At 32.5% G+C, this 24,309-nt stretch overlaps 1 protein-coding gene across 2 annotated transcripts in view; it reads right to left on the minus strand.

Annotated features, from left to right (window-relative positions):
• Positions 1–1,075: 1,075 nt before the first annotated feature.
• Positions 1,076–24,309, minus strand: part of LOC126886838 (growth factor receptor-bound protein 2) — a 44,903-nt gene continuing 21,669 nt past the window's right edge. For both annotated transcript variants that reach the window (XM_050653920.1, XM_050653921.1), the window contains exon 5: positions 1,076–3,404. In XM_050653920.1, the coding sequence (XP_050509877.1) occupies positions 3,231–3,404 (174 nt within the window). In that variant the 3' untranslated portion in view covers positions 1,076–3,230. The remainder of the gene's footprint in view (positions 3,405–24,309) is intronic.

Consider the following 24,309-nt stretch of genomic DNA (forward strand, 5'->3'; position numbering starts at 1 on the left):
CCTTTTTTCTGAGTAAGCAAAATTGATGGGAAAAGTAGGTGTAACTAATTTTTGAGATCTGTTTGTTTATTTTTTTTTTGTGATTGGTCGAACTGTTTCTGGGTACGTCAAAGGGATTAACCTAGAGCGTAACTTGCAGTTTCCTCTTGGTCAAGATTTTTATTGATTGAGTGTCAAGTCTGTTAATTGGTCGTTGAATTCTTGATGGAAATATTGAATGATTTCTGGAAGGGGCGTTTGGTTCAGGAAGATTGAGTTCGAAGAGATCAGGAAAAAAGAGTTACGTTAGAGCCGTCAAGAAGTAAAGTCTAGTTTGAGCCGCAAGGAGGTTCCAGTTTAGTTTAAAATGTAGTTGCAAGTATCTTCGCCCGGCTGATAGCTTAACTCAGCTCGGCATATGCAATGGCGTCAGCAGTTATACAATGAATGTATAAAACTTATTAGACTAACAATTTCCAACCTATTTTCTTAGTTTTCACAAAACTAACATGTTGGCACTTAGCTCGGATTTTTACTTATGCGCTATATTAATTTATTTTTTGTTACTTTGGTATTTAAACCATTAACTTTAGGACAATGCCATTCTAGTTGCATAGAATACAATTTAATAAATATTCCCATTTTCTTTTGTTTAAAAACTGAACGAATGATTGTGAATATAAAGTGGCTGTATAGAACTTGCTAGAACAATGATTTGGATCTCTGGTCCACTTTCAACATGCTTTTCTAGAAGTATAGGTCATTCACAACACCATAGGACGTCATTAAATCTGTTGCATCAGACTCTAGATGCAATTTTGGAGCACATCTTTTATGTCTTTGGTTGATGTGACATGTGAGGCCCAATTTGTTCTGCCAAGTGATCCAGCAGACAAGGATCCTACTGATTTTTTATGTATGGACATCCATTCGGTAAATCCTAGTCCACTGAAGCGCTGTGATTGACGTCTGAGACACTGAACATGGCATGTTCCTTTTGTTATTTTGAGCGTATTCGTGGATCTTTCTGTGTATCAGAATTCTGGGAACGCTCCGTACGCAACTGTACAGTACTTAGAAATAATTTTGATAGTCATTAAACACAAACATACTCTTATATTGTAAGAGGTGTATAATATGTATATAGTCTAAAAATAAGCTCTTTAATAAATATCTCGATCGACGAAGAGTCCGTCAATGTAATCTCACACTTAAAAAAAAACTAATCACAATTAGTGCCTTTATACCAGTACATATCTATACTAGGTTCAGCCTCAAGATAAGCTAAGACGCCAGATTGAGACATGACACATCCACCGATCACATGTCTGCGTCTTAGCTTATTTTGGGGATGAACATAGAGTAGTATATCTCACAAAATTTCATCTAGTACTTAATAAACTTTTTGTAAGCAACGTGTAGAGCTTGGTAGAGACACTTTTTGTAAAAAATCCGTATTTCCTAACATATCGCACCAAAAGATCAGTATCAAATAAAAATAGGATAGTTTCTTCTTCAAAAATTTTTAGGTAACTTTCCGAATAAAAAAATAATGCCTTTCAAATTTGTCCAAAATGATAGCAGGTCCAGAAAAGTATGTTCAAAATGTCTTTTTGTGTTTATATTAAATAACGAGGGTCATTCGTAAAAGAAATGTTCTCTGTGGCGCTGGAAAAGAATGTGACATGCTTGGAAAAATCTGGCAACACTGCCTTACGCATTAACTACCCTACCCCCCACCATTCTAGGCTCGCTGTACAGCCAGTATCGCTCATTGCCTGCCCAGTAGCCTTCGAAGATGGAGGTTCTGATCGCTGTTGTCGCCAGATGCGAAATTCGTGCTGTGATACGATTTTTTAGACGCAAAACCGATTTCACCTTTTGACATTAATTGTCAGTAAATCTACAGTTTACAGTACAATACTAAAAGAAGTAGGAATTAAGAACCAAGATCTGAAAATAATTAGAAACCTTTACTGGAATAAGACTGCAAACCTCAGAGTTGAAGGTGAACACACCGAATATGTGAAAATCATGCGTGTAGTGAGGAAAGGCTGCATTTTCTCCCCTCTAATTTTCAATCTCTACTCTGAAAGAATATTTATTGAAGCTTTGCACGAAACTGGTATGCAGATGACACCATAGTATTTGCGGATAACCTCGAAAACCTACAATCTTCATGAACAAAATCACGTATTACAGTCAACAATATGGGCTCAAGATGGACTGCAAGAAAGCAGTGATGCTACGCCTACTCTGTCCTTTTTATGCAATCGTGGACCTTGAACGAAGATATGTGCCGAAAATTGGAAGCATTTGAGATGTGGCTATATCGGAGAATTCTTAAAATCCCGTGGACTGACCAGGTCACAAACGAGGAGGTCCTTAAAAGTTTACAATTAGAAAAAAATGTTATAGACTTTTTTGCTCTACATGGTGCCTTCTACCTATACCTTTAAGGAACGAACTATTTTCGGGGACACCCTGTATAGTTAGGTCACACGATCAAACTAGGTAAACAGCATCAAACGGCAGAAAAAGAATCCGAATGACTTGGGCAGCAGTAAGTAGGAAGACTCGGCGATGTGTTGAAAAACAAAAAGATACCAATAAATCTAAAGAAAAAGGTATTTAACAGTTGTATTCTAACAATTATGACCTATGGAATGGAGACGGTGACACTTACAGAGGTATCGGCCAATAGATTGAGAACGACACAGAGGGCGATCTAACGAGCTATGTTAGGAGTATCTCTGAAGAGGAAGATCACGAAAACGATGGCTAGACGACATCAAAATAAAAATGTGGAGAAACTGTCACCAAATAGCACAAAACAGAACAATAGAGAACTCATGGGGAGGCCTTTGTCCAAGAGTGGATGCAAACAGACTGAAGAAGAAGATTTTTAAAATTCATGGAAATCCTATTTTAAAAATGGCCCTCGTATAAGATATTTTTTCAAATTTATTTCAGTGACTATTAAAAATTGTAAGTGTCAAAAATATAAAATGTTACAGAAATTAAAACATTGCTGCCTTTCATTTTAAATTAAACTATTTTGCATTAAATCAAGTGTTAATTCTACTGCAAATACAATTAAAGGACTAAATAAAGACTTCAATGGAGCTTTTGACACATTTGGACAAATCGTCAAGTTGAACCAGCTTTCATTCATAGACCCGACGTTTTTCGATTTTTTTTTAATATAGAAAATAAAATAATTTTAGTTTTTCGTTTGTTTTTGACATAATTTAAGAGTGATAAGGCGTTACATAGGTTGCGGGGAAGAGTCCTTTGCGATGGCCGATTTCTCCGTGCCACCAGTGCTGGTCTGAGCGATCGGTGACGGTGATGACGTCACCTCTTCTGAACTCCAGCTCGCCTACTTCCTGTGGGGTGAAGTCGTACAAGGCTTGGACCAAATACTGGAACAACAGACGGAATATTAATTATATGAGGTTCATTCAATCTACTTTTGGAGATTTTTTATAACATAACCTATTAACCTATTGTATGTTATTGTTAGAAACTACGATATAAGCGTTATCTTGACATAAAGTCTTACAAGCTATCTAACTCCTTAATATTCAGTTAGCTCAAAGAGTCATGAACTAAAAATCCGAATTGTTATTGTACTTCCATTCTAACTTTTCCCAAGCGTGAAATTATTTACGAATTATTTTTTATCCTTTTTTAAATAGTGGGAATCATTAAGGCTGTGCGGAAAACAGATATACCTAAGCACAATAAAGTAATAATTGCAAAGCTAGAAGGAGAAATGATGGATTCAATTGCATATGTAACAGGTAAAAGGCCACTGTCAGTTTATTTACTTTGTGTAAAATTAAGAAGAGATAAATCATCAGTTCAAAGGAAGATCAACTAGTCCAAGTAATGAAGCTTAAAATAGGACAAAACCTCACAATTTTTACAGAATGGATCGATTTGATTGAAAATTTGAGAATAAGTAGTGGATAGTCCAAGGATCAAAATATATATGATGCCGAAAGGCGCTTCTACCATGGGGGTGGTTGCCACCCCACCTCGGGGGTGGACATTCTTTATTATATTTTGACCGCAAAAGTTAATAAAAACATTCATTCTAGGCAAAAAACGTTCTATACATTTTTTGATAAAATTAATAGTTTTCGATTTATTCGCTATCGAAAGTGTTAGTTTTATATCGAAAAAATTAATGTTGTTAATAAGTTTTCGGCTAATAACTCCAAAAGTTTTCGTTTTATCAAAACAACCTTACTTAACAAAAATGTACCTTTTGAAAAATAAACAAAACCGTTTCTTTTAATTTTTTTAAGACCAATAGTAATCGAGCTATACACTATTAAATGTTAGCTCTTCTTCGGCAAATGCTAAATACTGTAGTTTCTAAGTCAAAAGATGAGAAAACTATGTATTTTTCGAGGATAACTTGTTCAAACTAATTTAAAGAATTTTAAAATATCTATCTCCAGAAATAAAAACAAAGTCTCTAGCTCAAAAATTAAGTGACGTATATTGAAAAGAATGTTAGTCCCTACTTTTTTCAGCGAAAAAGTGATCCGAAGCAACCTCCTAATCACCTCCCTAATTAAAATTAGTCATTAACTTTATTTCGTCTTCTTTATTTGTATATTATTAATAGGTTGTAGAAGTTTGACCGGCTTAAAAAATGGAGTTCTAAGCGAATAACGAATTTTTGTAGTTTGGAAAAAATGTTTAAATATGAAATTTTAGCTTATTTAATTCCCAAGAAATTGGTTTCCAAAAATTTTTACTGCGGCAAAAATTGAGTGAGCTATTGATAATTAAAACTTGTAATAACACGCAAAAACCACGTTTACCAACCCTTTCAAAGTCACCTCTTTTTGCGATTGAGGATTTTAAAAATATTTAATATTAATAGGCTTATAGACCTTATAAAAACCTAGAAAATTCTTTTTTACCAAACTTTCTAAGATAAAAAGTAGAAAAGTTACGGCTAAAAAATCAATATAATTTTTTGAAAAAAAAAAAAAAGGAGAAATCCAATTGGAAGCATAATAATGTAAGTTAGCGGTGTTTTACGCAATGGCCTTATTCGTTCTTCTTTATTTATGTATTATTAATAGATTCTAGAAGTTTGACTGGCTTAGAAAGATTAGTTCTTAAAAAACTGGAGTTAAAAGCGAATAACGAATTTTTGTAGTTTAGTAAAAATGTCGAAAAACACTTATTTTTTCGATATAAAACTAACACTTTCGATAGCGAATAAATCGAAAACTATTCATTTTATCAAAAAAATATATGGAACACTTTATGCTACTTACTTACTTACTTTCCGTGTCCGGAACACCAACAACTTTAAATTCTGTATTTCCAATGGTTGGCCACATAGATGGCCCTGTCATTTGCTATAATTAAGTCTTGTTCTGTGCAGGTCTCTCTCATCTCTGTGCATGATAGTAGATGCCGGCTGGTCTGAACCGCGCCACAGTCGCAGGTATCGTCCTCCTGGTATCCCCATTTTTTCAGGTTACTAGCACAACGTGAAACGCCGGTTCTTAGTCTGTTTAGCGCTTTCCAAGTCGGATACGGTAAATTGTGTCCAGCAGGCATTTCCTCCGAGGGAGGAAAATGTGTCGCGGTAGCTGACGCTTGCCATAGGTGTATTCGGCGCGTCTCTGGCGCTTTGGGGATGGATCTTGATGTTTTCAGGAAGCTTTTCCGAGATCTTAGTCTGCTTGGCTGAGTTTGGTGGTCATATAAGGGGTGTCTTCGGTCCGTCTCCTGCTTTTTCCGTTCTACCTCTGACGTGACCTTCCTCCTGATAGGTGGTGGAGCAATTCCAGCAATGGGGTATACCTCTTCGATAGGTGTCGGTTTCAGGCAACCCGATATTATACGGACCGTTTCATTTAGAGCCACGTCGACGTTCTTTGCGTGAGCAGAGTTTGCCCATACTGGTGCTCCAAACTCCGCGGCCGAAAAACATAATGCCAAGGCAGAAGTGCGGAGAGTGTGCGGTTGTGCTCCCCATTTTGTATTAGTTAGCTTGCGGATGATATTATTTCTGGCACTTACTTTCTTCTTGACATCTTGGCAGTGGTATCGGTAAGACAGAGTTCTATCCAGACGGACGCCAAGGTATTTTGGCGTCTTGTTGTGTTCCAGCATCTGACCATGCCATTCCACCTCCAGCGACCTTCGGGCATGGTTGTTTCTCAGGTGGAAAGCACATACCTGGGTTTTTGTGGGATTGGGTTTCAGATGGTTTTTATCATAGTATAGAGCTAAGTCTCTCAGGGCATCTGTCAGTTTCACTTCGACTTCATTGAAGGTTCTTCCCTGAGCTGCCACCGCTGTATCATCAGCGTAAATAAATTGCCTTGTTTGTTGGTGTATGGGTTGGTCGTTGGTGTATATGTTGTATAGAATCGGCGCGAGGACACTTCCCTGTGGTAGCCCATTTTTTTGGTCCCTCCACCGACTGTTCTTGGACTGGAGCGTTACGTGGAAGCGTCTATTCTGGAGGAGACATTTCACTAACCTTGTTAGTCGGAAATCCTTTGTAGTTTCGTAGAGTTTTGCGAGTAGCCGTTGATGGTTAACTGTATCATAGGCGGCAGTTAGGTCTATGAACGCTACTCCTGTTATTTCCTTCCGTTCAAAACCATCTTCAATATGTTGGGTGAGATTAAGAATTTGACTGCAGCAGCACTTTCCGGGCCTGAATCCTGCTTGTTCTGGAATAATTTTAGTCTCCACATATTCTGCGATCCGGTTCAGTATGATTCTTTCAAAGGCCTTGAAAAGGTGGCACAAGAGAGATACAGGTCTAAAACTCTTTGTATCCGCCGGATCCTTCCCTGGTTTTAAGAGGGCTACCACTCTAGCTTTTCTCCAGATTTTGGGGATTTGTAATGTACGGATGCAGCAATTTTATGCTTAGAATGAATGTTTTTATTAACTATTGCGGTCAAAATATAATACAAAATTTCGACCTCCGTGATGGGGTGGCAACCACCCCCGTGGCAAATTATATTATATAGATTTTAATCCTTGGACTATCCACTACTTATTCTCAAATTTTCAAGCAAATCGATCCATTCTGTAAAAATTGCGAGGTGAAATGCTTCGGTTTCTGGACTAAACGGAAAGACTAACAAAACGATGTTGGCACAATCTTTAAAACTAAGAAACCTGAAAGTTAAGTATAACCCGACGGATGAATATTCATGTAGAGCCTTTAGAGAACAGTAAGAAAAAAGAGGGCAATAACAATAATTATTGATTATCACGTCTGGATCTTAGGCATTCTTAAGTGTTACTATCTTTTACAGAGGCATTTTCGAAGATTAATTTGGTGTTACTCCAAAAAATGAAACGTAATATTATATGCATTTGTTTTTAAACAATCATTCCTAGATTTTCTAGGAGTGCCTTAAACGATTTACCATGCATACATGAACATGAATACTTTAAGTACCTATATAATATAATATGACCTGTTTAATAGTTTATCAGTACATTCAGATTAGACTTTTCTATACACCCATGTTGGTTTTATTACTAAAAAACAATTATTATTGCTCTAGTCATAAATTCTTCAAATAAAAATTAATTTTAATTAAAATAATAATCCAATACCATTCGGCAAGATAACCTTCATAAAAAATATAATGATGTAAGTATAATACTAGTTAGAATTGTTTTACTGGGACCAAAACAATAAACATTTAACTGCAATGAATCATGACCTTGAAACGAGGAGAAAAAAATTATTCTTAAAAACGTAAATACAACTGTGAGAAATTATGAACTAATTAATAAAGATTCGTTTTGTTATCAATGTCTTAATTATAAAGGAAGTTACAGAATGTGGAAATGCCAGAGAAGTTTATGTAATGAATCAGAGGTATCTGACATGAATGTAACATAAGAATTTTTTAAATGCGTGATGAGTTTTTGAAATTCTGGGTGTTTCATACCCTACATTTGATGTGAAAATATGACAGTTACACCCAACTCACATAGACATAATACTGCTCCTTAATAAGATACAGGGTGTTTTATTTAAATAACTACTTCCAGAAATTAACGCGCCACCTTAAAAATGGGTCATTTTTGATGTCTTGAATTTCCTAAACCTGTTGTCTGATTTAATAGGCCAGGGTAATAAGACAAAAATATACCCCGTTCGTGACACTTTAGCAGCCAGGGTACTGAAGCGTTTTTTCGACAGGTAATACCTATAGGAACAAATTGTAACTATTTCCTGCGTAGGATCTGGCGGCCATTTTTATTTATAAACAATTAACTGTAAAAAAATGGCATTTCCCCCTTTTTTTTTTAAATTAACGGAAAGCAATGAAACTTATAATTTTTTTACTACAAATATCTTCAAGATTACGGAAAGAGCTTTAAAATGACGCATTGCAAAGTTTGATATACTCATTAATTGTTAATATTATTGCGAAAAAAGGTCGGAATTGCAAAAAAAAATATTTTCGCAATAACTGTTGTAAAAATTAGTGTACAGCTTTGAAATTTTTGTCAAATGAGGGTTCTTTGGTGCTTAATATGTGATAAAAATTTCAAAACGATTCATTCAATTGTTTAAATTTAATTCAAATTGTTTATCACAGAGAACATTTTTTTTTGCAATAACATAAGTCAGAAAAAATGACGTTAAACTGAGCTACATTTTCAACATGATTTAAAAAAGTAAATAAAAATGCATTTATTAGTAATAAACAATTATGCAAAAGTATCGTCAATTTTTCTTTATAAACTTTTTGAATAACTTTTTCCAAAAAAATTAACTTTTTTACCCTGTTTTAGTGTATAAGTGTATAACTACCGAGTAATGTTATTTATATCATAATTGATAAAAAATTGTAATAAATATATATAATTTCTTATATATAACAAAATAAAAAGTTTATAAGGAAAGATTTGCGATACTTTTGCATAATTATTTATTACTAATAAATGCATTTTTTATTCACTTTTTTAAACCAACGTTCTAAAATGACGTTCTAACGTCATTTTTTCTGACTTATGTTATTGCAAAAAAATACTCTCTGGGATATTAAGCACCAAAGAACCCTTATTTGACAAAAATTTCAGAGCTGTACACTAATTTTTACAACAGTTATTGCGAAAATAATTTTTTTGCAATTCCGACCTTTTTTTCGCAAACTAAAAAAACCATAAGTTTCCCTGTCTTCCATTGATTTGAAAAAAAAAGTGAAAAATGTCATTTTTTGACATTTAATTGTTTATAAATAAAAATGGCCGCCAGATCCTACGCAGGAAAAAGTTACAATTTGCTCTTATAGGTATTACCTGTCAAAAAAATGCTTCAGCACCCTGGCTGTTCAAGTGTCGTGGAAAAAACCTTATTACGCTGGACTATAGGTGATAATGTTATAGCCTTATTCTTTAACAACATCGCTGTAATAATATTGTTGCTAAACAAGTAAATTGTCATTGTATACCTGGTGTACACAACAAACTGTGTTTTTTTCTCGAAGTTCACCACACTCTGTGGAATATTCTAGCATTTATAAGATGAAAGAAATTAAAACCCAACTACATTATAGCTTCAGGTTTTCTTAACATTCTGTTTTTTTGATTAATTCGCTTATGTTCGATAATGAAAAAGTTAGGTACTATTAGGTAACAAATAGCCATGTTTTTCATCAATACAGGGTGTTTCTAAATACATAAGTGAGTCAAACTTTAAGGGGTAATTCTGCATGAAAACATAATGACAGTTGACAGTTTGCTTTATAAACATATGCCCGCAAATGCTTCGTTTCGTAGATACGGGATGTTGAAATTTTTCTTACAACTGACGATTTATTTTTTGCTCTAAAACCGGTTGATAAATGAAATTGTAAGAAAAATTTCAACACCCCATATCTCGGAAACGAAGCATTTGCGGACATATGTTTATAAAGCAAACTGTCATTTATTTTTCAGACAGAATTACCTCTTAAAATTTGTCGCACATCCTGTATTGATGAAAAACATGGCTGGTTGTTAAAGTACCTAACTTTTTTAGTATCCATCATAAGCGATTGAATCGAAAAACAGAATGTTAAGAAAATCTGAGGCTATAGTTCGGTTTTAATTTCAGTATTTTATAAATGTTAAAATATTCCACAGGGTGTGGTGAAAAGGAGAAAAAAAAAAACAGTTTGATTGGTACAGCCGTTATACAATGACAATTTACCTGACTAGCAACAATATTATTTCAGCGATATCGCTAAAGAATAAGGCTATAACATATTAAAGAAATCACTTAAATCGGACAACAGGTTTAGGAAATTCGAGACATCAAAAATAGCCCATTTTTAAGATGGTCCGTTAATTTCTTGGAGTAGTGTATTTAATATTATACATCTAGTTGTATTATTTATTATATAACGGAAGTTAAGAAAACTCAAGTTGATAAGATAAACATATATGTATACTACAAACATCTTCGTTTTTTACATAGTTGACCACAAAAATCCAGATACGTAAGGGTTATTCCACATTAGATTTTTAACATGTTGCTTATATCAGTGACTGAAAATATATTCAGTGACATTAGAAGTAGACCAGTGCAGATAGCTCTAAAATGGACCAAAAAAATAAAAAATTAATAGCAGGATGAGACCAATTCCAAATGAAAGTACACATATTAGATAACATGTGGAACATTTTTCACCAAATCTGGATGAGGGGAACATGGGTTGGGGGAGCGTTTTTAGGGGTGAAAACGGTTAATTACGATTTGCGGCAAAACGGCACATCCTATCGAAAAAAGTTAAATTGCAAAGTTGTAGGCAATAAAAAGATCTACAACTTTTGTAAATAAATATTTTTGACATAACCTCAAAATATCCGAGAAAATTGGAAAATTCGATGTTTTTGATTTTATTTTTTTTTCTCACTGAAAAAAAAATTTTTTTTTACCAAATATGGTGGAAACTTACCTCTTTCTGTCCCAAACAAGCTGTAATTTTTCTGTATAAAAATATTTTTTTTAAACTCTTGTTTTTTATGTTTAAGGGAAAATGTAAGCATTTTTTCAATTGAAAAATCTCCCGAAATTTTTTTAGCTTTTTTAAAGAAGTTGGCATTTTTTTGTTTATTGAAACCTCTATTTTCTGGTGGTGTAAAAAAATATATACGTTACTGTGGAAAATTTTGTCACAAAAGACAAAAATTGGAAATTTATTTTCAACCTCTCACCATTTTCAGATTCTCAGACGTAATATAAGTTGCATAGCGAGCAGGAACCAACGAACCTCTGTTAAAAATTTACAACACTAATGCCGTTGTCTGTGATTTTTAATTTTGTGAATAAATTATAGTTAAAAAAAAAATAAAAAACACGCTTTTAAAGCACTAAAAATTTAAAAATAAAATATTACTAGCTTTAATTTTAAAAGTTATTTTTAAATTTTTAGTGCTTTAAAAGCGTGTTTTTTATTTTTTTAAACTATATTTTTTTTTAAAAGTCGGCCTACTTACCTATAAGCTACATTTTTTTTAAACTTTTTTCTCATGAACCAAATTAAAAGTCGCAACAACTTTTTTAACGAAAAAGTTTATTTAATACAAAAGAAAGTAATTATTATAATTTTAATGGCCAATTTTTCATCAATTAATTAAGTTTTCGCTTCTTTGATGGCATTTCTTCATCACATTCGGTAATGCTTACAGTTTCTGCAGTTTCCTCTATGCAGCTTTCCGCAGCTATGCAACTTACATTACGTCTGAGAATCTGAAAATGGTGAGGGGTTGAAAATAAATTTCCGATTTTTGCCTTTTGTGACAAAATTTTCCACAGTAACGTATATATTTTTTTACACCATCAGAAAATAGAGGCTTCAATAAACAAAAATAATGCCAACTTCTTTAAAAAAAGCTAAAAAAATTTCGGGAGATTTTTCAATTGAAAAAAATGCTTACATTTTCCCTTAAACATAAAAAACAAGAGTTTTAAAAAATATTTTTATACAAAAAAATTACGTGTTTGGGACATAAAGAAGTAAGTTTCCACCATATTTGGTAAAAAAAAATGGTTTTTCAGTGAGAAAAAAAATAAAATCAAAAACACCGAATTTTCCAATTTTATCGGATATTTTGAGGTTATGTGAAAAATGCTTATTTACAAAAGTTGTAATTAACCGTTTTCACCCCTAAAAGCGCTCCCCCAACCCATGTTCCCCTCATCCAGATTTGGTGAAAAATGTTCCACATGTTATCTAATATGTGTACTTTCATTTGGAATTGGTCTCATCCTGCTATTAATTTTTTATTGTTTTTTTGCTATTTGCACTGGTCTAAAGTTTTCCACCCAAAAGCAATAATTTCTTGAACTTAATTTTTTGGCAATATGGTAGATTTGCATCAAGAATGAAACACTAGCGTTTGTAAGAATTTTTATTACTAACCTATCTAATAAAAAAAAATTATAGTTTGTTTGGCGACCCCGTAGCTGAACATTAGGGTGGAGCGAAAAAATCAACTTTTAAAATTTAAAATGCCTGTATGCGGAAAAGTGGTCTGCATATTTGTTGTAATACCCTGCAAAATTTCAAATCGATCGGACTTCGTTTAGCGGTGCCCCCACTACTTCGAAATTTGAGGCTATTGGCCTCCCACTAAAGTAATGCGCCGATGCGCCCGCCTTCGTTAATACTTACTTGGTTAATTTTGGTAGTAGTTCGATTCGAGAGCAAACTGCGTTTCTTGTATTAGTATCAATTTAGATGCAATACAGTGAACCGTTGTTTTATTCTGTGTTGTTAAACTGTGTCCGTGAGATCCGTAAAAAAAGAAAACATGCCTAAAACACGAACAGACGTCGCTTGTTGTGTTTTTGGAGCACCAAGGAAGTTTAAAGACAATATGTTACCGACCTGTGCTGATGTTATCAGAAACTTTTTGTGTATTCGCCAGTTTATGAAAGAAGCTGCAGCAAATAATGCTGAACCAACTGTTAGTGACATTAATGAAATTCTTCTTGTTGAATTAAAATTGCTGTGGGTTAAAGCATCCATTCCGATAATATCCGATCAACAAATTAAATCTAAATTAAAGGAATTACATCAAAAATACAGAAATATTAAAAAACCTATGAAAAGTAGAAACTCAGCCAATATGCAAAGAAAGGTTAAAGATTTTAGAGATTTATTGGAAAAGAAATTGTTTGATATTGCATCATGCAAATGTTCTGACTATTTATTATGCAAATGCAAAAATAAAATACCGGCTCGAGAGCATGACTTCATTAAAGATCAGAGGCATGATAGAAAAATGGTAATTGGTTCGGTGGATAAAGTAATTACCAAAAAACTAGAACGCTCTATTTACCGGAAAATTGTGGAAACACAATCTCCAATAGCTACATCTTCTTCATCAAGATCCGAAACACATCTTCCAGTAGAACAAATTATAAGTGAGTCTTCAGATGAAAGTGCCACAAGTGTCTACGAGAAAAATACAAAAACCGGAACAAAAGACGATTTACCGAATACAAAAAAAACAAAACAAATGCGAATTAGTTTGCCAAACTTAGCTCAAGCATGCGATCGTACAGGAGTATCTGATAGAGTAGCATCCATAATAACAAACTCGGTGTTGCAAGATCTAAGTTTCATCTCGGTAGAAAGTCATGACAAAATCATAGATCGGAGTAAAATTAGGCGGGAGAGAAAAAAAAGGCGCAACCAGATTAAAATTGATGATACAAAAATTTTTAAATTTCTTCATGGAATCTATTTTGATGGTAGAAAAGATAGAACTCTACAAAATGAAATGAAGGATAATAAATACTACAAAACTACCATATCTGAAGAACATATTGTCTTAGTCTCTGAGCCCAAGTCAAAATATATAGGACATATTAGTGTATCGTCGGGTAGTGCAGAAGAAATCAGCAAGACAATGTTGGACTTTCTAAATAAAAATGTAGACCTTGATAATTTGGTAGCTGTTGGATGCGACGGAACTGCTGTCAATACAGGTATTCACAATGGTGTTATCCGTAAAGTAGAACTTGCAATTGGTCGATCAATGCAATGGTTTATTTGCATATTACATACCAATGAACTACCTCTGCGCCATCTAATAAAGCACTTGGATGGAGAAACTACCGGACCACGTGAGTTTTCAGGACAAATTGGAAAAGGACTACAAAACTGCGAGCATCTTCCTGTAGTTAAATTTGAGCAAATTCGATCAGTTTTACCCAAATATGATGCAAAGGAAATCGAGAAGCTTAGCACGGATCAGAAATATTTATTTGAAATTAGTAATTCAGTATCTAACGGTAAAATCTCGAGTGACTTAGCAAGAAGACAACCGGGAAAAATTTCACATGCTAGATGGCTAACAACTGCAAGCAGAATTCTTCGTCTTTACGTAGCAACAGATCCTCCTTCGGAAAACCTAAAATCTTTGGTATGCTATATACAAAACGTATATGCCCCACTGTGGTTCGAGATTAAAGCAAGACCATTTTGTTTTGATGGACCAGTACATTTATTTAATTTAGTAAAAAGGACGAGGTATTTGTCACCTGAACTGCAAAAAATAGTGGACAGGATAATACAAATTAATGGTTATTTTGCACATCCTGAAAATGTGTTGATAGCAATGCTTTGTGATGAACGGCAGCATATCAGAGAGTTAGGTTTGCGGCGAATCTTAAAATCCAGAAACTCCCATGAAATAAGAAAATTTAAAGTCCCAGAAATTAACTTTAACGCAAATGACTACATTGAAATGATTGACTGGCAACAATTAGTGATAAGCGAACCTCCAATGACAAAAAAAATTTCAACAGAAGATCTAAAACAGATGATTAAAGATGTTCCTGAAGAAATGGAGATACTACGTTTTCCCTGTCACTCCCAAGCTATAGAACGCTGCGTTAAGTTGGTAACAGAGGCATCCTTAAAAGTATGTGGGCCTGAAGCAAGAGATGGCTTCATAAGGTCCCAAATAGTTTCCCGACAAGCATTACCTAAATTTAACACAAAAGTTGAGTTTTTAGCTAATCTCAAGCATTAAATCATAAACGTTTTAAAGGTGGGTGGGTGGGTGGAACTCGAATTGCAGCCACCTCCTCGTGGTGAGTTCTGGGTTGTTTTCACGGAAAACAAGCGAAGAGCTGCAAAAAAAATCACTTTATTTTAATTTTTAGGTGGCTCGGGGCACCGGAAAAAATTATCGCATCAAATTCATTTTTTGCAAGCTACTTACACTACACGTGAGACCACTTTTCCACATACAGGCGAAAAAATTTGAGAAAAAAAAATTTTTGTTTTATTTTCACGTTATCTTAATTTTTAGGTGGCTTGGGGCACCGGAAAAAATTATCCCATCAAATTCATTTTTTGCAAGCTACTTACACTACACGTGAGACCACTTTTCCGCATACAGGCGAAAAAATTTGAGAAAAAAAAAAATTTTGTTTTATTTTCACTCCACCCTACTGAACATACTCCTGTACATGTCTAGACATTGACAGAATGAGATATCACTATCTGCTTGTGCCACCTCGTTCCAAGCAACCAGAACTTCATGGATTAACTGTGCCAGAGTCTGTGGAGGATGGTTCAAAGTGGACAGTCTCTTTCCCATCAGATCTCACACATGTTCTATAGGATTTAAATCCGGTGAACGGGGTGGCCACAGCAAAACATTAACGCCAGTTTCTTGGAGAAGGTCCATAGTTTGACGAGCAATGCGCATGGTCTTGCTGAAAAAGGACGTGTCGACGGCCGTCTAGATAAGGGAGTAAAGTGGTTTGTAAGATGTCAACACAACGCGCAGCTGTTATACTGCCTCGAATAAACACAAGTGATGATGGGTTACCATAAGTAAAAGCCCCTAAACCGATAATCCAACTGTCCTATGTACATGCCCCATAACATGTCTCATCGCCCTCCACGGCGGCATCTTACCATCCTACAATCATCATGCATAGCTAGACAAAATCGCGATTTATCGCTGAATGCTACATTAATTATGTCGTTCTTCCACCCAATGCTGCTGTGACACAATTATGTCACTCAACTATTTTCAGCTCCCGGACTAACAGACGCCGAGATGTTTACCGGGAACCTTTTTTTTGAAGTTATACTACTTTACCGGCGATATGAGGCTGAATTTTTATATGTTAAAACCTATGATTCCGGCGCATGCGCATTATAACTTTGTTCTGATTAGATGTTCAAATGACATGTCAAAAATTATTCAATATGGCGGCTGTGGCACAGCTGTACGTTGTTTGATTATTTATGGTTGTTACGTTTTGAAATTTGTGGGAAAAGAAACAAAGTTAGTTAATAGTTATACTGCCTTTTTAAATAGTTTTCATATACCTATATTTTTGGACTTTTGGACTATTTTGGACAAGGAAAACTCATGCTAATTTGGTAAGTAGTTTTTATTATAATCATATTGTAATTATACATTTGGATTAGGTTGGAATACATAAATTTATTTTCTCAAGAATGGGGATTTTAGAGAGAAATCCCAAATTAGGTCTGATTTTTATTTTTAAATTATGATTTTTTGGCGTAGATTTATTTATCTAGTAGGTATGTAATGCTTTGATTTACATACTTAATTTGTTTACCAACAAAAGTTCTACCAATCTTCATTTAATATATTGTTTTCTTACTGTTTTGTTATATTTTAATATTTTCTTCCACAAAATTTAAACTACATAATTTAATTATATTCAAAACAACTGTCAAACAGTAAAACGTTCAGTTGACCTATTTTTCCACATGACAAATAATGAATAATTGGATGAGTGAATCTAGGCTTCGATTACGAATCAAAGCGTCCCCAAATTCGCGGGTTCGAATCCCGATGCAAGTTTTTATTTTTTTTATGCATTTTATGATTGTAAGTATGTTTATTATATAATTTTTTTTTTCAGAAAATGCGTATTTAAAATTTTTGTCAACAATTATTATCCTTCAGAAATCATTTTTTCTTTTTGGCATTTTTCAATGTGTTTGTGTGCGTTTTATTCTTTTATTTTTTTAAATTTTTGGTATTGTCTTAAAAATCACATAATATGTAGTAGAAGTATAACTTCTTACGTGCGTACAAAGTACACACACATTCTTTTTTTATACAATGATTTATGCACCTGTGGTTGATCGATTTATGAGGAACCCTAATTTAAAGAAGGATCTTGGCCGAGCTGTTTACATACCTTTTTCTAATAATTGTTCTTTTGTTATTGTACTAGAAAATTCGATTTTACGTGCTTTAAGTTATGTAAATACTCGTTTATTCTGGATCATTCTTTTGCATTCGAGAAGAATAATCATTGTATAAATAAAGGGATTTGGAAATTAGCAGTTAGTTGTGAATTTGAATACGTCGGTGTATTTTGATATGTATCGTGAGCGGTATTTTTTGAATTTGTAATTATGTAAATAAATTGTTAGATTTGGTGTAATAAATAAATTAGATATCGTAGTTTGTAAAATAGAAGATATAAATTCAGTGTCTTTCATTTGTTTAGAAGTAAGTTATTAAAGAATAAATAAAGTCAACTAAAATTAAACTTAGTGCCTAAAAACATAAATAATAAAATAGTAAAGTCAACTGCGTAAAGTCACTTTTGTAACACTGCCATTCTCTGCACCAATTGAAATGTTGACGACAGTGGTCGGCAGCCAAAGGAAGCACTAGTAATGGGCAGAATGAAACCAGTCCAAAGGATCTAATGCAACGGTATAGTGTACGCATAGTAGCAAAACAATCTCACAGAGTCAGTAGACTAAATCGTCTATCTTGACGCTCTGTGGTACGCCTTGGTTGATCAGTAGGTCCTCTATCTTCGTTTGTCCACACATGACACAATTAACACAACGGCCAATTTCACGATACGACAAACCCATATTTCTAAAGACAACAATTATCCTAACCATGTCAAAATCTCTAACACGGTGGTAATTTTGGTGTCTTCGAACTCGAGGCATTTTCTGAGACTGAATACAATTAGACTGAGGAATAATAACTAAAAATTTCTGTAGTCAGTTTTCATAAAATAGTCTCTTCAAAAAAAAATTTAAAGATAAAACTTTATTTTTACAAAAAGAATAAAAGATAAAACATTGATATTGTTATCATAGCATATAGCATGCTTTAAATATAGTCATTATGTTCAAGAAATTATTCCTTCTGGGTGTAACACTTCTAATGTCACTAAGTATAACTGCATTAACCTTTCAGTGCTAACGCATGGTCTCATAGACGGAGCTAACCTATTCATACCGATAATTAACAATCTATTCTGATATTCGGGCTAGGTCATTCAATAGCTTCATATTTTACCTAACCGTTGTCAGTATTAAAATATTGTTTAACGTAGATACATAGTTCGTTCGTTACACAAGATTTCGGTCTCAGAGACGGATGTTAGCTTTTGCGGCTGTACTAAAGGTAAGGAATGTAACTTTTAGTGTTGTATTTTTAGTGAATAAAATATTATTTTTTTACTTTTTAGAAATAGAAATGAACTACGAAAAGTCGAAAAGCAAAGTACAGTTGTTACTCGTGTAATAAAAATGTATGTGCTTAGAACACATAAAGGGTATATGTGTGGAATGTTCAGAAAAAGATTGACTTTTTTAAGTTTAAAGTTACTTCGTATTTTTAGAACTGCTTAAGTATGGTTATTATAAGTGGATAATTTCATCTTTAGTTTAAAAACAACTCAGCAAATTTTTTGTTTATATTAAGATTTTAGGGCTTTTTTTCTCACTTTTTAGAATAGTTGCTTGTTTTTGTTAAGAAATTATTTTTGACAAAATAAATGTTTATAACTATAATTTTTAAATAAAACTGCATTTATTTTAAATAAAAAAGTATTTAATAAGACCCTTGAAGTAATTAAATTTTAAAAATTTGTAAAATTTACAGCACTAGGGCATGTATAAACATACGGTCCCAGAGACGGACGTTAGCACTTATGTCAAAATACTTCACGTTAGCACTGAAAGGTTAATCTAATTTCAAGAAGACATTCTATTTGCAGATTTTTATTTATAGGAAAAGTCAAACAATGAAGGCGGCACGTAATTTTCCCCTTGTTGCCGTATTGTACATTTGAAAAAATATATTAGGGAATAATTTGGTATGGTAATGGTACCGGGATGTACAGAGAATGCTAGATGACAGGATCCCTAAACAGATTTTGACGTGGACACCACAAGAGAGAAGAAAATGAGGAAGGCCGAGAAGAAAATGGATGGAGGGATTGAAAAAGAACTAGAGGAAAGAGAAAGAGGAACTAAACCGATAGTAGTAGTAGTAGTAGTATTATATTAGGGAATCAGATTTTTCTATTAACCTTAGAAGGACCAAGGAGGGTTAAAAAGTATCCACAACATTGCATTACATCCGATTTTCTAAATACCTTTGTTCCTAAAAATCTCAAATAATTAGTTGTTGTCGGCGTACCTACTACTGCCCTATTAGATGGCATAAACTTCTATAATTTAATTTCATTTCTATAATTTAATTCATTTCCTCATACTTTTATAAAAACTTGACAGTGGACTATGAGTAATCCCCTTGAATACCTTCTACACCATCCCAAAATGGAAAGGGACGATATCATTCATGTGTCAAATTAGCAAAATTAAAAGAAAAAAGGCCAATAAGTGGGCAAAAACAGCCACAGTTTGTTCAAAATGCAAGTAACTATGCGGTAAGGGTAGGCACAGCAAGAAGTCAAAAATGTTTCTGTATCCTACGATGATGCCAATTCCACCGAAGCCGAAGACTCCGGGTAAATTATAAATTCGTATCTTTTAACTGTTCCATTAACGTCTAGGAATAATATAAAAGTGTTATTTTTAAATTAGTTTAAATAAAGAAGCACGTTTTTGATTAATTTATGTGTGGACATTTATTGACCCTCCTTGGCCCTCGGTGTTTCTACTGAAAGGTTGGTCCTGCGAGGGTTAAAGCGAGCATTTCATTGGCTAGAATTAGCAACAAGTTTATATAAAACGTCATTATTACATTTGGTGAGATTGAAAATGGTAACTGACGTCTGTCATAATATTGGACGTTAAATATAATGTCAAAATATCGTTTTCAAATTATAATCAGGGAAGACGAAATACAGATATATTATTTTAATAAAATTCAATTAAATTTTCCAACAATTTGCATCAAAATCAAATCGAGAAACTAAAGTAACAGAATTTAGTGTGTAGACAGTTTCATATGATATTTTAACCAAATTCGCATCTATAAACAAAAATCTTACATAACCTTCTAGGACAACATGAATTTGAAATACAGTTGGGGCACTGATAGGACCATAACTTAAAAATATTTTCAAATATTCAGGGGCGTGCGTATTGTTTTTTTAAATGAAACACCCTGTATATTTTTACATTTTTGGATTCTCCTCAATGTTTCCATTCTTAAAATCTATAGTATTGTAATATTATACGAGGTAGTTTAAAAGATAATTACGTTTTCTTGTTAATTTCGTAGCAATATTTACACCCTATAGAATTGTAGTGATTTGACATCAAATTTTTATTTTATGTTCAAACGATTTTTAATATAGTCTACTATTGTTAAACATTAACAGTATAGCGAAATGTTAAATTTTAGTATACAGGGTTGGTCGAAACTCGGAATGAGTATTTTATGGTACTTATTTATTTCTTTAGCATTCTCTATACCTAAGTGCTTTAATTTGTAAGTTATTCGTAATTCTTTAAGCCAAACATTAATTGCAAGAAAAATTACGTGAAATTTTATTAGGTGGCCGTGAAAATATTCAATAAAAAATAATTTTTCGAAAAAAAAAATACATCATAATCTAGCCTGATCCTTAATTTGTTTAATTGTTGGTGCGCAAAATATTAATAAAAACATACAATATTCTACCTAGTCGGCTATGACACAAAATTTCCTTAAAAATTTGACACTATACTATTTTTATAGTTCCAGTTGCTTTGTTACCATTACTAATATGAATTTTTCTAATGAGGAACTGATATTTTTGTGCTAATGGAGTATAACAAAAATTTGCTACTAGTAATAAGAATTTTTCATCAGAAATTCCCTGATAGACGACAACTAAGAAGAAAAACGTTTAAAAATATACTAGAACGGTTTCAACGGACTGGGCACTTAGATTATGATAAATTTGATCGAACAAAAACTATTGTAAGTGAAGAAAACAGGAATTAAATGTAATCCTTAGTGTCACTGAGGATCTGCATATTAGTACAAACGTTCTTACAATCTAAGTCTCTAGCCTGTTGAAACCGTTTTAGTATACTTTCAAAAGTTTCTCTTTTTGGTTGTCGTCTATCAGAGAATTGTTGATGATAAATTTTTATTGCAAGTAGCTCATTTTTGTTATACTCTCCTAGCACAAAGCCGTTTTAATCAGTTCCTCATTAGAAAAATTAATATTAGTAGGTAATGGTAACAAATCGAATGAAACTATATAAATAATATAATGTCAAATGTTTAAGCAAATTTTGTGTCATAGCCAACTAGGGAGAATTTTGTACGTTTGATTAATATTGTAAGCACCAACAACCTTAACTACGAATGTATTTGGATATTTCATCCAATATTAATAAATTAAGGATCAGGCTAGATGATCATGTATTTTTTTTTCGAAAAATTATTTTTGATTGGATATTTTCACGGCCACCTAATAAAATATCACGTAATTTTTGTTGCAATTAATGTTTGGCTTAAAGAATCACGAATAACTTACAAACTAAAACACTTAGGTATAGGGAATCCTTAAGAAATAAAAAAGTACCATAAAATATCATTTCATTACAATACTAAAATACAGGGTGTTCCATTTAAGAAAACTCAGAAAATACTCATTCCGAGTTTCGACCCACCCTGTATACTAAAATTAAACATTTCGCAATACTGTTAATGATTAACAGTAGTAGACTATATTAAAAATCGTTTGAATATAAATAGAAAATTTGATGTCAAATCACAATTCTACAGGGTGTAGATGTTGCTACGAAATTAACAAAAAAACGTAATTAACTTTTAAACTACCTCGTATAAGATTAGAAAACTATATATTTTAAGAAAGGAAACATTGAGGAGAATCCAAAAATGTAAAAATATATAGGGTGTTCCATTTAAAAAACAAGCACGCCCCTGTATATTTAAAAATATTTTTAAATTATGGTACTATATGTGCCCCTACTTTTACCTAAAAAACTTTTTTTCGTATCTCTTACGACAAACGAGTAATTGGACTTTGTCATACTGATGCCCCACCCTGTATACAGGGTGTTTCATTGGGAAAGTAACATACGTTGACTGTAGAAAGAGGACACTTAGGCGGTCTCAAAAATACCATACTTAATGGGTCTTACTCCGTTACTAACAGAGATACTGGGTGTTTTATCTATTTTGCCATTTTCTTATTTGGTTCATAACTTTTTAACCACACCGTATATTTATTTTATATTTGGCACGCAAATATCATTTAAGATGTACAATAAATTAATTAATTTACAAATGTAAAAAATCCAGGCCCGGATTAAAAAAATATTAGAAAAATGTTCCGACCCAAAAACAACACCCTGTACATTAAATTTTTTTAAAATTGATTTTTTAGTTGAAAAGAGAATGAAAAACTAAATTTAGTGGTATACTTTTAATTTTCGGCAAAATGATTTTTCTCGTCAAATTTTGAATTTGAATTCTGAAATTATGTGAATTGCGAGAGCTCTAAGTAGAAAAAAAATTAAATACAACTTACAACTTGTTAACCGTACTGTATATTTATTTTATATTTAACACGCGAATATTTTTTTAAGTGTCCAATCAATTATTTTATTTACAATTATAAAAAATCCAGGTTTGGATTAAAAAACATTGTAAAAATGTCCCGACCCCAAAAAACACCCTGTATATGAAATTTTTTTAAAATGGATTTTTTAGTTGCAAAGAGGATGAAAAACTAAATTTAGTGGTATAAATGTTGAATTTTCGGCAGAATGATTTTTCTGGTTAAATTTTGAATTTGAATTCTGAAATTATGTATGTGAATTGCGAGAGCTCTAAGTAGAAAAAAAAATTAAATACAACTTACAACTTGTTAACCGCACTGTACATTTATTTTTTTTAAACACGCGAATATTCTTTTAGGTTTCCAATAAATTATTTTATTTACAATTATAAAAAATCGAGGTCTGGATTAAAAAATATTGTAAAAAAGTTCCGACCCAAAAAGACCCTGTATATTAAATTTTTTTAAAATGGATTTTGCATTTGAAAAGAGGATGAAAAACTAAATTTAGTGGTATACTTTGAATTTTCGGCAAAATGATTTTTCTGATAAAATTTTGAATTTGAATTCTGAAATTATGTCAATAGCGAGAGCTCTAAGTAGAAAAAATTAAAATGCGACTTAATTTGTAATTAATACCATTATTTAATCTAAATTGGTAAAATGTAAAAAAATTTCAGTGTTTTATTATCTGTGACAAATAGTTTATGGCGAATATTAATCTTTAAATAATGAATAAATAATAAAGAGCCAATAAAGAATACATCACTTTAATCAACAAAGTATCTAAAAATTATAACAAAACAGAGAAAATGTGCAGCATAACTATTCAAAACTAAAGTACTTATTCAAAATTACCACCATTAAAAATTATTGTTATGTGTCAAAATGTTAATATTTTACCAATTTAGATTAAATAATGGTATTAATTAAAATTAAATCATATTTTAATTTTTTTTTACTTTTAGCTTCGCAATTCACATAATTTCAGAATTCAAATTCAAAATTTTACCAGAAAAATTATTTTGCCGAAAATTCAAAGTATACCATTAAATTTAGTTTTTCAGCTTCTCTTTAAATGCAAAATCCATTTTAAAAAAATTTAATATACAGGGTGTTTTTTGGGTCGGAACATTTATACAATATTTTTTAATCCGGACATGGATTTTTTTATTTGTAAATAAATTAATTGATTGGACACCTAAAAGAATATTCGCGTGTTAAATATAAAATGAATATACAGTGCGGTTGACAAGTTGTAAGCTGTACTTCAATTTTTTTTCTACTTAGAGCTCTCGAAATTCACATAATTTCAGAATTTAAATGCAAAATTTGACCAGAAAAATCATTTTGCCAAAAATTCAAAGTATACCACTAAATTTAGTCTTTCATCCTCTTTTCAACTGAAAAATCCATTTTAAAAAAATTTAATGTGCAGTGTGTTGTTTTTGTGTTGGAATATTTTTCCAATTTTTTTTAATCCGGACCTGGATTTTTTACAA

Source organism: Diabrotica virgifera, chromosome 1, assembly GCF_917563875.1.
Source record: "Diabrotica virgifera virgifera chromosome 1, PGI_DIABVI_V3a".
Classification (NCBI taxonomy): Eukaryota; Metazoa; Arthropoda; class Insecta; order Coleoptera; family Chrysomelidae; genus Diabrotica; species Diabrotica virgifera.